The sequence below is a fragment of the Myxine glutinosa genome, chromosome 13 (genome assembly GCF_964187855.1).
Source record: "Myxine glutinosa chromosome 13, kmMyxGlut1.1, whole genome shotgun sequence".
NCBI lineage: Eukaryota > Metazoa > Chordata > Myxini > Myxiniformes > Myxinidae > Myxine > Myxine glutinosa.
This window is the reverse complement of record NC_136273.1, coordinates 71141416-71158147: the sequence shown is the minus strand read 5'-3', so window position 1 is coordinate 71158147 and position 16732 is coordinate 71141416. Positions and strand designations below refer to the sequence as shown.

The 16732-nt window shown below is 47.4% G+C and overlaps 1 protein-coding gene across 4 annotated transcripts in view; it reads left to right on the top strand.

Annotated features, from left to right (window-relative positions):
- The window catches only part of DNAJC19 (DnaJ heat shock protein family (Hsp40) member C19), a 36087-nt gene that overhangs the window by 7410 nt on the left and 11945 nt on the right, over positions 1 to 16732 (top strand). The window contains exon 1 of one of the 4 annotated variants that reach the window (XM_068134587.2): positions 1848 to 2126. The exons of the other annotated variants lie outside the window; for them this stretch is intronic. Within the exon in view, the coding sequence (XP_067990688.1) occupies positions 1965 to 2126 (162 nt within the window). The 5' untranslated portion in view covers positions 1848 to 1964. Of the gene's footprint in view, positions 1 to 1847; positions 2127 to 16732 lie in introns of those variants that run through there. 4 annotated transcript variants of the gene reach the window in all.

Sequence of the window (16732 nt, the reverse complement as noted above, 5' to 3'; positions counted from 1 at the left end):
CGGAGTACGTCGCTCCCCTTAGCGGGGGGGGGGGGGGGGGGGGGGGTTAATTCCCCTTCTATTTGCACTGGCCGTCTCCGATCCTGAAGCTACAATGTCCTTCCCCGACCGACGGTAGGTAGGGTTTGTTAGGCCTAGGGGTTCGCTACGTACCTAATTACTACCGCCAGCCGGGAACGAGGGAATAACTTCTGCTCGAACCACGGTTTTAGATAGACTAGTTGCCGAGCGGTTTCTAGCAACCCGGAGTTCGAGCCATTTAACAAAGACTAACCCGATCCTGAGCGTTGGCCAAATCGTGCCACATATATCAATGGGGGACAGGACGAAAGCGATCGGATGGGAAAGAAAACCAAAGGTAGGAAATAACAGGATTTATTATTATTATTTACACAAAAACCCAAAGCAAGAGAAGAAAAGAAATGTAATTTACAGGGACAATGGAAAAGCAGATACACTGTGCAGTGGTTAACTTAAACAAGCTTACTTATACCCAGGACAATACAGACAGAACGAACTCACTCACACGAATAGGGAATTGCAGATTGGATTGGCTGGAGGCAGAGGAAGGTGGGACCACAGGGCTGGAAGGTTTGGCAGGGCGGCACAGCAAGCAGGTCCGCTCGGGGCTGGAAGCGAGCAAGGCGGCGGCAGGCACACGTATCTCGTTCCACGTGGCAGGCACACGTATCTCGTTGCACGCGGCAGAGCTGGTTTTTGCTTTGACACGCCTCTGGCTCCCTCGATCATCTGCTGGTGGGGGCTTCCCTCGACGGGTTATATAGCCACGCCCTACCAAGCCATAGCCACACCTTACCAAGCCGTGCCCACCGAGTCCTGGTTGGGCGCAAGGGCTTCCTGGCTCCACCTCCTGATGACGATGGGCGGGCCGCACCCTTCTTCCCCAAGTTGACCGTGTGTTCAATGGAGGGCGAATGCAGTTGGCTATTGCGGGTTTTGGGGCAATTGAAAGGGGATTCTACCTTATTTCATTTGGTGCAATGCAGAGTCAACTAATGGAAAACAGAGCCTTAAACTGGAACACATAATAATGATATAACTATTGAGAGGTTCTATGATTGGCTACGTGCTTGTACATGGACTAGCTAAAGGGACGACCTTTGACCTTTACACAAATGGAGGTATTTACAAAGAATTACTATTTACAGAGGGTGATATTTACCACAATTACACCAAGTGCAGGGTTTCCCAAATCCGTTACACTGCACCCTCATCCTCCAGGCACGTCCCGGGCCTATAAAACTTAACTTAATGTGGCACGTAGGTGTAATTCCCTTTACAATTAATCTGACCCTGAGTGTGACCGTTTTAAAACACAAATAACTATGTCCCGCTGTTGCATTGCACCCTGCCTAACAGATTCACGCCCACAGGATAACCAAATTGCGGAATGGTTTTCAAGCTAAACATGAACGGTGGGGAGCATTATTTACAAGACATTATTTCATTATTTACAGATCGCAACCCAGGACCTGTCAGTTCTTTGAGGAAACAAAAAGAGAAAATTCCTGTGGGAGGGAAGGAGACAGCATGCATTGCATAGACGCACCAGCACCAATAAACACCAATAAAGAGCACCAAAAAGCACCAATCAGCACCAAAAAAACACCAAAGCACCATCCAGTGCTCATTGCACATATTTCATCACAATAAAAACAACACACTGATGATCTTGTTCTTCTCTGCTCCCTCTGCTGGCCGTTATCGTTCTTGATGTTCTCAACCCTTGTTGTTCTTCTTGATCTTCTTGTTTGCGGCCTATTTGGACATAAAAAGGCACACAACGCGTCCATCCTCTTTTATTTATGGCCAACAGGGGCCGACGATGGGTGGTTCACCTGTGTGGCTTGGTGCCACCTCACCGAGGTCCGCAAGCAAGATCTCCCTTGGCCCATCGTGGCCGGTCCCAGCAGAGGGGCTAGGCCCCAACACATGGGGTCCATATGGTGGTGCTCGGCCACAACAACGTGGTCCATAAAGTGGTGCATCGATGCAAGCAGCTGGTTGCGGGAATTTCGGGCACACAGACGCGGCCCCCCCGCACGCTCCCCTCAGTGCCCAGAGAGCACGATCCTCGGTTGGGAGAAGGAAGACAGAGAAGACAGGTGAGTCATGGGTCAGGGTGCAAGGGTACACATCAAACAAGGCAATGCAGAATGAGGGGCGCATGAGAGCAAGCTGAGAAAGGTTCGTCCCTGAGTACGCCCCCCACAGGTGACCTACACTGCTCCCCCTTGCCCCTCCCCATATTTACAAAATCTACACACTTACCAATTCGTCACTACTGTCTCGTCTTCCCCTTATTTCCCTTAATACCAAATTCGTCACCACAATCCCTCTAACCAAATTTGCCACAAATTCAAATTCCTCATCAATCTATATAAATAAAGGAGGAGTGTGTGTGTGTGTGTGTGTGTGTGTGTGTGTGTGTGTGTGTATGTGTGTGTATGTGTGTGTGTGTGTGTGTGTGTGTGTGTGTGTGTGTGTGTGTGTGTGTGTGTGTGTGTGTGTGTGTGTGTGTGTGTGTGTCTGTCTCTGTCTGGATGTCCACTTATAACTCAAGAACTACACATCGGAGAAAAGTTTTAGACACAGATTCGGAATCAGCATAAAATTCCGGTGGTTATCGGCTACTTTTTATTTTAATATCAATGGTTTAAAAAACCGGGCCGGCTGCAATTCCATGGTGTAGTTTGTGGCGGCGCTATTGCCCCTTTCCGATCCCATGATGCATTGCGGTTCCGATTCGCGATAAGGTCTATGCGCTATCACCGACACTTTTCCACCTTTTCCATACCTTTTAATCAGATTTACCTTATCGTCCATCGTAACCACATTACGCTTGGAAACACTAGCATTATCCTTCTTCGGACCCATGGCTAACACAGACACAGTAAAGGAATACTGTACGTCGCCTCTGTTTTGAATGAGAATCAGCGGTTGCGTGTACGTACGGTATACTGTACGTACATATTTATATATTTTTAATGTGCTTTTTATTGTATTTTAAATTGTTTTTCAGCTTCTTTTATTGTTAATTTATGTACTATTTTATTTATTTTAAATATATTTTTAAGGAAAACAAATGTTTTCACGTCCGTAGGAGTGACGTAATGTCGCACATAATGACGTTCGCTGCCCGGTCATGAAAGAAATTATGATTCTCTTGCCAAAGTGACATGAAGATCAGGCAATAAACCTCCCAACTGAGTTTCTCAACAGTCGTCAGCCTCAAGGACTCCCAACACACAGGTTGATTCTCAAGGTGGGAGCACCAATCATGTTTTTAAGGAATCTTGATCCACCAAAGCTGTGTAATGGAACACGATTGACAATCCAGCAAATGATGCCGCATGTCCTAGAGGCAACCATCCTCTCAGGACAATACAGAGGAGAGAAAGTATTCATTCCAAGGATACCACTTATTCCACCTGACCTTCCATTCTCCTTCAAGAGGATTCAGTTCCCCATCAGGCTATGTTTTGCCATGTCCATCAACAGGGCGCAGGGGCAATCAATGAAGGTTGTAGGCCTGAACTTCACAGAACAAGTGTTTGCCCATGGCCAGCTGTACGTGGGCTGCTCGAGGGTTGGAAAACCAAGCAATCTTTATGTCTTGGCACCACGTAAGAAAACCAGAAATGTTGTATACCCAGAGGTTTTGAGAAATTGAAAATTGAAAAAACGTCATGTATGAAATGTACTGTGATATTGCTCTAAAATATACATGTTCTTTTCATCATATATTTGTATTATTCTTATTCAACCCGGGCGAAGCCGGGTACCTCAGCTAGTTCCTCATTAGGAGGAAGAGATGGAACATTAAGCACAATGTCACACCCACGTCCTGATGCGTCTCACAATCCAAACATTTGCACAAAAATAACCAAAACATGGCAGGGTGTGGAGCTACGTCACCTCAGGTGAGTGGATGCAGATGGTGCGAGGAGATTTCAATCCTAACTGCTTCCTAAATGACATTAACACACTTTACACTACCCGGGGTCTTTCCCTGCCAATCCATTGGCCATCTTACTCTATGCGGTTTTAAGAACCAAACTCCCATTGACCAAACTGTGGTGCCAATCAATTTGGGGTCTCACTCTCCCGATTCAACTCCCTGTGCCTTCGCACAATTTCTGGGCTGAGTCGTGTGGCTCTCCCAGCAGGTCTACCCACCTGCACACCTCCACCACTGCAGTTGCCTCCGAGCTTACCTGCTCCTTATCTAACCTATCTACCTGGGGAAGGCCCTCCTTGGCGCTTACCCCCTCGGTGCCCTCTCTGGCACTGGGCTACCCGGGTCCTTCCTCTGGACCCTCGGGCCCCATTGAACTCTACCGGCTCCCAGAGCCCACCTGCGGCCTCATCTGGCCGACATCCTGATAGTGGCGGAGTGCCCATTTAACAACACACACTAACAGGCCACACGCCCAGCCATTTCCACGTCACTAATGCACCCATCCAAACACCATTCTTCCACACGCACCACAGATGCCAATATCCAACCACAATTTACCTATACCCTCTACCTAACTCTTAAACTACCCTCCCCGGGTATTCGTGATAGGGGTCCATCCTCCCCATACACTCCCTTCGCACCACCCACTCCACTCCACATTTTCCACCATACTCACTCCACACCATCCATTCCATACTACACATATTCCATACCAGCTATTCCACACAACCATTCTCACCTGGATTTGCACACCTGTGCTCACACACACCTGGTGGCACTTGCACCCTCCTTCCTCCCAGGCTTCTTCATTCATTCAATACAATGCACAATCACAATTATTCCTCATACACTGCTCCATACACTTCCACACTCAATACAACTCACAATCACCTCACACTTCTCACAATACGCTACTGAATACACTTTCAACACACACACACGGCACCATTCACGAGCATTGCCTCATTTGCTCAACATGCTCATCGGCAAAGATTCTCACACACACGGCATCATCTGATCTACCTGGTGCCCTTCTAAAACTTGCGCTTCCCAGTCGCCCCTTATATTATTGTGCTCCCTCGTCGTTATAATCCACCCAAACTCTCTACGTCCCCGACTACCTGTGCAATGTCGCTACTTACCTGTACAGTTACCTATGGTCATTTCTCTAGATCCCTATACATTTATCCTAACCCTCCCTGGCTAGGTTTTCACCGCCAAACCCCATAACTAGTGCTCATGTGCCCCGGGAGATGCGAGGGATGGTGGATTTACCATCCTTGCACATCGGGCATCTCCCACTATAAATTTTGCCCATCCAATTTCCTGCAAATCAAAATTTGCCAATCACTGCCAATCATTTTACCAATCATCAATTTGCCAATCATTACTGCCAATCCTATTCACTATTCCAATTTCGGATCCAAAACACTATTACCATCACAGTCCACTATATCTGAGCCTCTCGGTCCGTCATGACATCATGAAAACTCGGCTACGCAAAGCCGAGCAATGAATTCGGGTGGTTTGGTCGCCTACAGGTTGAGTCCGTCCGGCATTCGGTTCAAGGGAGGCGGCATGCTCGGCCCGAGATTCCACGCACCATCTCGGCGCGGAACCTTTCGGTCTCCGGCCCGATGGCTCGATCCCGCCCCCCCCCCACAAAGGGGCGCCGCTCCGGTCCCTCCTACCTGCCCTTGAACCGGACCGGTCGCTTTGCCCGGCAAAGCCCGGACTCGACTGTGCGGGGCGGGGCCAGGCCCGAATCGTGCACGACGCTTCGAAGAGAAGCGACGCAGCACCGATCCGCGCCTCGCATCCAACAAAGCGCACCGCGCACCGGGTGCTCGCGTCGGCTATCCGTCACCCTAAACGCTGCCCCGTTTAACGTCGATGCCTTACTCGCCTGCTCACACGCATACGCGACCCGTTTTACACTCACCAAGCCCGGCGTTCCAATGCTGCCCGTACATTCCACACACTCCGTCCATTCCACCACCGCACTCCCTGTTACACACCACACCTCTCGCGCACCCTCTTGCGTACACTCGTCGTTCGCACGTTCGTCGTTCGTACATTTCCTACATGACGTTTCGTTCCACACCTCTCCTCCGTTACGTCCTTCATAACACTCACCATGGGCGTGCACCCTCGCATCCACCCACTCACGCGCTTCAATGGGCTCTCCCGCACCCGTGCCACAACCAACTCAGGTGTGCTTTCTCGCACACTCTCGCCGTCCATCCCAAGCGTGCATCCTCACACCCGCTCCTCCACCAACTCACTCTCCGGGTCACTCTCACCCTCGCACGTACACTCCGTATCGCTCTCACTCTCTGTGTCACACTCCATACACTCCGACGTGCATTCCCGCTCGCACTCGGTTTTACTCCCACACTTTATAACACACTCACTTGCCGACGCACACTTTTTCCTCACACGAGTGCCATTCCTTCGTACACCACGCACCACGGACCTCCCACAAACGCCCGGATGCCATATCGACCCCAATCGCGCGACAATTCTTTTCGCGCCAAACACTTTGCCGAAAAACCTCTTAGCACCATACACAGCCCTTCTCATCTGGGGGATTCTTCTTCCTCCTCGCTCCGACACCTGCAAATCTTTATAAGCACGGCATCACGATGCGAATTCAGACTTTGTACAATTTCCATTCCTCCCTTCAATTCCTGGGCTACCTCCGTCGTCTTTTCAATTTCAATTCCCGCTACTTTTTCTTTATTCACCTCGACGACCGCTGGCTTTATTAAAATTCCCTCTACCTCAGCGGTCGCCGGCTTCCCCATACCCCGGGTCGCGATCTCTATACCCGTCATTTTAACCGCGCTTTGCTCCGCCTCGCTCAACCAGCGCTTCTCAACCCGCTTTACCTCGTCGTGCACCGATGCGCCCCTCCTGCTCAACATGTGATCCATTGTCTCCCCACATTTTTGTGCGCTGTCACCCATTCTGTCCCCAACTTTACCGATTCGCTCCAACTTGCTTCCCAGCCCCCCTAATTTGCTTTTCCAATCATTTCCCATTTCCCCGATTTGATTTTCTAATCCCCCAATTTGATTTCCCAATTGCTCACAATTCCTTTCCATCATTTGTTCCATTTCTCTGCTGGATTTTTCAGCCATTTTTGCCATATACCCCATCATCTGCGCCATGAAGAGGTCCAATTTCACCAGTGCCGTGGGCTCGGCTGCCGCAGCGCCGCCGTTTTGTGCCTCTGCAACCACGTGCGCAAGGCCGCCATCTTGTGTGCCTGAAACCTCCGCTACCCAATGCGTATTGTTTTCCTCCCGCATTACTCCCACCTCTTTGTGGTCCTGGGCTGCTTCTAACTCTTCTTCCTCTACCCCCACCGGCATCCGGTCGCCTTGATATATCCATGGCACGATTTAATTTAGATGTTTTACACGAAATTTCGGCCGCTCCAAATTTTGACCAAATTTTTTGATGTTCTCAAAAATTTGGTTCGGGTCCAAATCCCAACTCCTCGACACCAATTGTTACGACCAATAGTACAACTGGTGTCCAAAATTTGGGCTAAATAAATTAGGGCCAGGTTCCAGATCCCAACTCCTGACTATCAATTGTTACGGAAACGGAGTACGGCGCTCCCCTTAGTGGGGGCGGGGGGGGGGGGGGGGTTAATCCCCCTTATATTTGCATTGGCCGTCTCCGATCCTGAAGCTACAACGTCCTTCCCGGACCGACGGTAGGTAGGGTTTGTTAGGCCTAGGGGTTCGCTACGTACCTAATTACTACCGCCAGCCGGGAACGAGGGAATAACTTCTGCTCGAACCACGGTTTTAGATAGACTAGTTGCCGAGCGGTTTTTAGCAACCCGGAGTTCGAGCCATTTAACAAAGACTAACCCGATCCTGAGCGTTGGCCAAATCGTGCCACGTATATCAATGGGGGACAGGACGAAAGCGATCGGATGGGAAAGAAAACCAAAGGTCGGAAATAACAGGATTTATTATTATTATTTACACAAAATCCCAAAGCAAGAGAAGAAAAGAAATGTAATTTACAGGGACAATGGAAAAGCAGATACACAGTGCAGTGGTTAACTTAAACAAGCTTACTTATACCCAGGACAATACAGACAGCCACCCACTGTCTCTATGACTTTTCCCAAGGTGAATGGGATTCGCTCCAACGGTCGATGGAACGAAATCCGGTCGAAGCCCGAATCTCGCTCTCCAGTCGATCTCCGAAGCGCGGCTATATACAAACTCACTCACACGAATAGGGAATTGCAGATTGGATTGGCTGGAGGGAGAAGAAGGTGGGACCACAGGGCTGGAAGGTTTGGCCAGGGCGGCACAGCAAGCACAGCAAGCTCCGGGCTGGAAGCAAGCAAGGCGGCGGCAGGCACACGTATCTCGTTCCACGTGGCAGGCACACGTATCTCGTTGCACGCGGCAGAGCTGGTTTTTGCTTTTACACGCCTCTGGCTCCCTCGATCATCTGCTGGTGGGGGCTTCCCTTGACGGGTTATATAGCCACGCCCTACCAAGCCATAGCCACACCTTACCAAGCCGTGCCCACCGAGTCCTGGTTGGGCGCAAGGGCTTCCTGGCTCCACCTCCTGATGACGATGGGCGGGCCACGCCCTTCTTCCCCAAGTTGACCGCGTGTTCAATGGAGGGCGAATGCAGTTGGTAATTGCGGGTTTTGGGGCAATTGAAAGGGGATTCTACCTTATTTCATTTGGTGCAATGCAGAGTCAACTAATGGAAAACAGAGCCTTAAACTGGAACACATAATAATGATATAACTATTGAGAGGTTCTATGATTGGCTACGTGCTTGTACATGGACTAGCTAAAGGGACGACCTTTGACCTTTACACAAATGGAGGTATTTACAAAGAATTGCTATTTACAGAGGTTGATATTTACAACAATTACACCAAGTGCAGGGTTTCCCAAATCCGTTACAATATGCATATATATTTTACTATTGTATTACAACAGCATTTTTTATGTTCAGTCCCCCCATTTTAGGTAAGCATAAGTATCGGAACAAATGACTGACAGGTGTTTCTTGTTGCTCAGGTGTTTGTTGTTTCATTGCTTGTTCAAATAAAAGAGTTGTGAATGTCTTGTCTTGGTTTTAGCCTTTGCTTTTGCATTGCGAGTCATTAGGCATAAACCAACATGAAGACCACAAAACTGTTTATGAAATAAAGGCAAGAAATTTGGAAGCTGAAATAACAGAATAATTCAATTAGAACCAAAGCACAAAAATTGGGCACAACAAATACAACAATTTGGAATATCTTGAAAAAGAAATAACCACTAGTGTACTTCGCAATAGACAACAGCCAGGTCTCCAAGGAAAACAACGGCAGTTGATGACAGAAACATAGAGGCAATACCCCTGGTGCTCACCTGGTAAAATAAACAGTATACTGCACAGACTAAAGGTATTTGACACCAAATTAAATGGTTGCTAGAAGACAGGGCAGCATGTAGAATCATACTGACGTAACCATAAGACTTTAAACAACCAAAAAAATACCTATTTTGGGGGGCAACTCTCCCTCCCCCTCCCCCAACCCTGTATACCTCCTCAGGCCCCAATTTTTCTAATGCCTAAATTAACAAACATTGGTACATCATGGGTGATGAAGGATGTGGACAAGTTTCATCGAAATAGTGTGTGTAGTTTCAGAGGAAAACGCAAATTCCTATTTTGAGGAGGGGTGGGGGGGGGGGGGGGGGTCAAACGTGGATCCACTTTGACCCCGGTAGACCACCTTAGATCACGATTTTTTTTTATGTCGTGAACAAACTTTAGTCACAACACAACAAATATCATTTTTGCCAAGTTTCGGGTCACAATCCCTTCAGCGGTTTTGGAGAAGAAGTTGCAAGTGTTTACGGATTGACAGGCGGACGGACGGACTGACTCCCTGAACTTTAAAAGCTCCCCTGAATGCAAAAGCTCCCTTGAACGCATAAGGTTCCCTGAATGCATAAGCTCCCTTGAACGCATAAGCTCCCCTGAACTTTGTTCCAGGTGAGCTAAAAATCATCAGAGCTGTGAAAAAAAACCCTAAAACAAATGACAGTGACATCACCAGTTCCAGAACAAAGTTTTATGGACAAATGAGACTAAGATAAACCTTTACCAAAGTGATGCAAAAGTGAAAGTGTGGAGAAAGGAAGGAACTGCATATGATCCAAAGCATACTTCCTCATCTGTGAAGCATGGTGGAGGAAGTGTAATGGCTTGGGCTTCCATGGCTGCCTCTGGAACTGGCTCATTCATCTTTATTGATGATGTAACTAATTATGGCAGCAGCATAATGACTTACGAAGTGTACAGAAACATTTTTCCAGCCGATGTACAAGAAAATTCCTTCCAACTCGATGGGCGGCGCTTCACCATGCAGCAAGACAATGACCCAAAACACACACTGCCAACACACAACCATGGAGTTCATCAGGGAAAAAAGTGGAAAGTTTTAGACTGGTGTTACGGAGTTCTCTATAATCTCCTGGTCTCGGTAACCTCCGAACCCCGAGAGGAACCCCGGCAGAAAAATATATTACCCTGGGTTGAAAATCAATAGTGAAACCACACCAATGATTATAAATGAACAAACTTGTATTATAAATCACACACAGGTAATACGGTACAGCAAATGGCCATTAAGAGTGCACTCTACATATCTCTTATATACAGTCAGGTCACTCACGGCACGGTCAGCGAGTGCAACGACACTCCTCAATGTCTATGACTTTTCCCAAGGCGAATGGGATTCGCTCCAACGGTCGATTGAACGAAATCCGGTCGAAGCCCGAATCTCGCTCTCCAGTCGATCTCTGAAGCGTGTACAGTGGGCAAGGGTGCTCTTCCCGCCAAACTACAACGGTGCCCTCCAGAGGTGCGCCTTCACCGCTCCCTCTGCAAACCGCAACGTAATTGGAGACGAAGCGGTCGCACACACCCATCCCCGGCAGACGGTAGGATGTTGGGGTGAAGATGACACGAAGCAAACCTTCACAGGTGTCCGACGCATGGGGTGCAAGATGGCCGACGGCTCTGGCTTGAGCCGATGCAACGAGGCGAGGATTCGTCGGAATCTCAGTGCCCCAAATCTGTCTACGCAGATTTCTCCACACCAGCGAATATTCTTATCGCCGGATGTCCCTTCCAGGAATTCAAAATCCCCTCGCGGCTGTCGGTAAACCTCGCTCGTTCCGGAGCGCTGACGTCATGCGTCTTCTCCGACTTTGCTTGCGCCGCTTCTTCCTCTTCACCTCATTGTCTTCTCGTTCGGCTTCCTGTATCATTTTAAGTTGACCTTTTTTAACTTTTAATAACTGTTCATAAACAATAAACCTTAGGAAGACAATAATAGTACGTAGAATCCGAAATCTTTCAAGTGGAGGAAAACCACAATAACGGAAGTTACGAATCCGTAACACCTCCCCCCCTCAAGAAAGAAAGTTTGAACACAGCAAAAACTTTCTTTGCATACAAACTCTTTAAACAAGCAAAAGTAAATTCCCAACCCAAATCATCAATTCCCATGGGCAACCATATTCAACATTCCCCAAAAATAAAGCAACAAAATTTCACACAACCCACAGAGATTTCCAAAGTTAACTCACTCTGGACAAAGCATCAGGAACAACATTGTTCCTGCCCTTTACATGTTCAATTTCCTCCCCCTCTAATTTTACTTTTTGTTTCTTTTGAATGAAGGTTAAGGGGTAGTAATCAAAATCCCAAAGTCAAGCAAATCGCGAGCACTTTTTCTGGGAGGCCGAGCTGAGGGCCAGGTTCCATGGTGGTTGGGTGGTGAGGCCTGGACATATTCATTACATGGATGCCTTTAGGAACGTGGAGTTCACGGTTAGTCCGTGTAGGAAAGTTCACTACATGGACGCCTTTAGGAATGTGGGGTTCACGGTTAATCTGTGTAGGAATCTTGGTTCGGCTGCTCCGCAGCATTCAGTGCTTCAACTCTTTCTAACTTTCTTAACAATCCCGGTTGGACCACTTATCACGGTAGTCACATGAATAGCGGTCTCCTTCTCGGCCACTGCTCTGATAATCCTTCCTTCGGGAGCTGCCATAACTCTGGAAGCCTCCATAATAATATCGATTGCGGCCACCACCACTACTACTCCGTGGTCCTCTTCTGTAGCCCCCTCGACACCTAGGAAATGCTTTCCCTACTGTTATGGTCCGACCTTCCCACTCCTTGCTATTCAGATCCTTTTCTGCCACTCTGGTGTCCTTTGAGTTTTCAAACGTGACAAAGCCAAACCCTCGACTTTTGTGTCTCCTTGTCTTTTATCAGCAGCACTTCCAAGAGTGGTCCATATTTGCTGAAGGCAGACTCCAGAACATCTTCCTTTGTTTTGAAGTTCAGTCCCCCTACAAATAACTTGCTAAATTTGTCGCCATCCATAAATAATGTGGTTATTTTCCCTACGAAGCCCAGTAGGGTTTTTTTTTTTTTTTTAAAGTTTTTAACAACCATCGGGTGACCATAAACTTGACCACCGGCCAAATCATTCCCGATAACAACAGATACTCCCTCTACAGGAAGAGTGGCTTGTAAACCTACGGTGACCGGTCCTGACACCACATCGGACTCCAAATGGATGGCATGAAGTGGAGCTCTAACACAGCCACCAATCCCCTGTAAACGAACACTATCACCAGTTGCCGTCTCATCTGACAACGGCAAGATGCCTTCAAGCATTAAAGATTGATGTGCTCCGGTGTCCCTCAATACCCTAACAGGTCTCCGGCTAGTCGAGGCTCCATCCAGTGACACAAACCCTTCTGAAATAAATGGTTGGTAACCCTTTTGAGGGCGACCACTCACATTTGCCATTGCATTCGGAGTGGTACTAGTCGAACTCAGCTCCTGATTTTCCTTTCCCAGAGCATAACAGTGGGACATCAAGTGTCCAGGTTTATGGCAAAAAGCGCAAGTAGGCCCGGAGGAGAACCTCGTGGTTTGCCTCGAGCCCCCCGGAGAATAAGTCTGCCTTGGAACTGTTGTCTTTTGATTTCTAGAAATCGTAGTATCATAGGGGTCCTCATAGTCATCTCGAGGCTGCCCGCCTGAATCTTCGTTCTCCGCACCAGATGTATCATAACTCTCCGTGTAAACTCTAGGTGGGAAGTTAGGTTTATGGAACCTCATCCTGTGTGTTAAGGCATAGTCATCTGCCATGGTTGCCGCCTCATACAACTTTGGTACTTTCCTTTCCTCCAAATGTACTTTAATGTCCTCATGGACACACTGTTGGAATTCCTCCACCAGGATCAATTGTCGCAATAGTTCGAAGTCTTTCCCGACTTCTTTTGAATCACACCACCGATCAAACATGGTTTCCTTCATTCGGGCAAACTCCACATGGGTCTCATTCTCCCTCTTCCTGGCGTTCCGGAATTTTTGCCGGTAAGCTTCAGGGACCAATTCATAGGCTTTGAGAATGGTTTTCTTCACTATCTCATAATCTGCACATTGCTCAATCGGTAAAGCCGAATAAATATCTTGAGCTTTTCCCACCAGAACACTTTGTACTAATATGGTCCATGACTCCTCCGGCCATTTTAGCAGTTGAGCCACTTTCTCAAAGTGTAAAAAAAATTTGGCTTCCTCCTTTTCATTGAAGGGTGGAACCAGCCTCACATGTCTGCCAACATCCCAGGTGTTTTGACTAGTTGTCAGGATTTGAACCCAGGCGAGACAACCGGCACACAAATTGATGCCTTGCACTCGTTTATGGCTGGATCTAGATCCCAACCCAAGCTGGACAGCTTAGAGGCGAGTATGCCTAATGGAGAGCAACACCTTTATTCTGCAGTCTGGTGTCCCAAAATTGATCTTAATTGATGTCCCAAAATTGATCTTAAATATAAACAATGAGCCCTTAGTCTTAAGAGAAGCTTTGTCAGTGGTGATCACAAGTATTAAAATAATTGGTGAACTCCAGTTATGTTTGTTTATACTCAAGTAGTCGTTCTCTATATTTGCAAAAATAAATAAATAAATATAGCAACCAACAGGGGGCAGAAGCTTACTGCTAGTCAAGTGCTGAGACCAAGCATATTAGATGAAAGCCTTTATACTTATTACATCACAATATCTTCAATTGGATGAAATACAGACTTGGCATTTAATATGGAATATTTTTTTTGTGGGGGTGAACTTACTTTTCAAGATGTCTTAGAACCAAAAGTTCATTGGAATTATGTTGAAATTATTCTAGATTTTGTTAATGTGACCTTTAAAAGAAACAAAAACCACATTTGACATTTCGAAACAAATAAATTGATCCTTGAAAGTGATGTAAACTGATATCAAACTCAATTCGCGTACAGTACTGCGTTAAACTTCTGTATGTTTTCCAGAAGTATCTCTTTATTTTGCACATTAGCCAAATTTTTTTTTAACAAAAACAAAAGTTAAATTACGACTGGGATTACGGACAGTAAAATTACAGTTCAGTACTTCGTGTAACCCCCACCAGCATTCAGGAGAGCACGTACACGTTGAGGCATGCTGTTCACGCGATTTCCCAAGGTTTGGACAGGAATCACTTGCCATGCAGTGACAATAGCCTGCTGCAATTCACGTACAGAGGGCGGCTGCTGGTCCAAGTTGTCGATTTGACGCGTTAATTCTTCCCACAAGTTCTCTATCGGATTCATATCCGGGGACATGACAGGCCACTCCATATGCTCTACACCACGGTCAGCAAGAAAGTGTTGGATCATGCGAGCACGATGAGGCCGTGCATTGTCATCTTGGAAGACAAAGTTTCCTCAAAAGGCTGCACGAGCAAATGGAAGCAATGTTTATTCCAGAATGGCCCTGTACTTGAACTGGTTCAGGTTTCCATCTAGAACAACCAGGTCAGTTTTGGCCCCTGCATGAAAAGCAGCCCAAATGGTCACCCCACCACCTCCAGCTTGGACTCTTGGCACGAAACAATCTTTGTTGTAGGCTTCATGCACTTGTCTGCGCACTCGGACGCGGCCATTTTGATGATAGACCAGAAATCTAGACTCGTCACTGAAGATCACATGATTCCAGTGTCCTGGCTGCCATTGACGGTGCTCTCTGGCCCACTGCAATCGGCGCTGGCGGTGTTGTCTGGTCAGGCGTGGCTTTCTCAGGGGACGCCTGGCACGATAGCCTGCTTGAACCAGTCGTTGGTTGACTAGCCTTCTGGATACAGGCACATTTGTCAGTTGCTGCCACTCAGCCCTAAGCCGATTAGCTGTCTTGGTATGGCCATTGCGGGCTAACCGGTGCAGCTGGCATTCATCCCTCCTTGTGGTTCTGCGGGGACGTCCTCGCCTCGGTATTGGAGTAGCGACACCCCTCTGAGCATTTCGTTTCAGGATCTTTGACACTTGACCTTGAGTGATGCCATACTGCCGAGCAATAGCACGCTGTTTCATGCCGTAATTTCGTAAAGCCACCACTCCATGACAAACAGCATTGTGGAGTTGACGGACCATCTCCAGAGGAAGCGGCAATAACTTTTGGAGACGTGCAGCAGTTGTTTTCCACTAATACAGAACGCAACAACCCTTATATACCCAATTGTGAAGTCAATCGTCAAATGTACCTGTCCGTACATTTTGCCACGCCACCTGTGATATAATCCTGTTGTTGACTTCTTGCTGCGACAGACAATCAGTGACATGGTTCTTTTAACAAATAAATCACCAAAGTGTAAAAGAAACTCACCAGATTGATATACTGAGGAAAGAAAGTAAACCCAAGTCAAGAAAAAAAAAAAATTCCATATTAAATGCTAAGTCTGTACATTCTTGATTTATATTTTTAGGTGATATGTTTAGAGAACGACTACTTACATCCTTCATTTTCCATGAAACATTCTGTTGTGCAGTTTATCGTTGCCGTTAGTCCCAATTGATCGGTTAGATTGAACGTGCAAATGAAGACATGAGTTTGAAGTTTAATAATCGATTATTTTCCAACTGCTAACACCATGATGATGGCCACCAGAACTTTTTACCTGCGTTATCACACCAAAAGATTGCTTTACAAATCTTATTTATTTAAAATGTATTTATGCCCAGGTGTACATCTGGATATTATTAGTCCCCTACCGGTTTCACCGAAGGGGACTACAGGTTTGCTCTCTGTCTGTCTGTCCATCTCACCTGTGTTTTTCCACACTTTCCACCATGACCCTCTAACATATTGTTGCGGATCTCCCGAAGCCCGTCCACGTTACAAAGGGGGGACTAAACCCCTTTTTCCCCTTGGGTCTTCGTGTCCACGAGGCAGAATCGCCACTTCCGCAGCAAGCGTGAAAAAGGGTATCGGGTCGACGCCGCACGTACCTTTGACCCACACTGCCACGAAAACGGGGACCGGACCTCGCACAAGCCACGCTAATCGATTATGCCCGAGTGGTGTGCGTATCACGTGACTCGTGCCGTTACTTTTATGGAACCCCATTCGAGCGGTTTTATTCGTACTATGCTAGGCCAATTAATGGAAGGGACGAGAACGGTCAAATCAGAGGAAGAACACAATTTATTATAATGTACAGTGATCAGGATAAAGGAAAGGGGACACAGAGCAGATGCTTAAACAATGTTAACAAACCCAGACACAGGGCCCTCTCACTCACGCGGGGAAAAAGGAAGGAAGGAAGTTCGCGCGCCAAACGCGCCTTGCTGTCGGTCGCTCCGGGACAGCTCGCCCGGC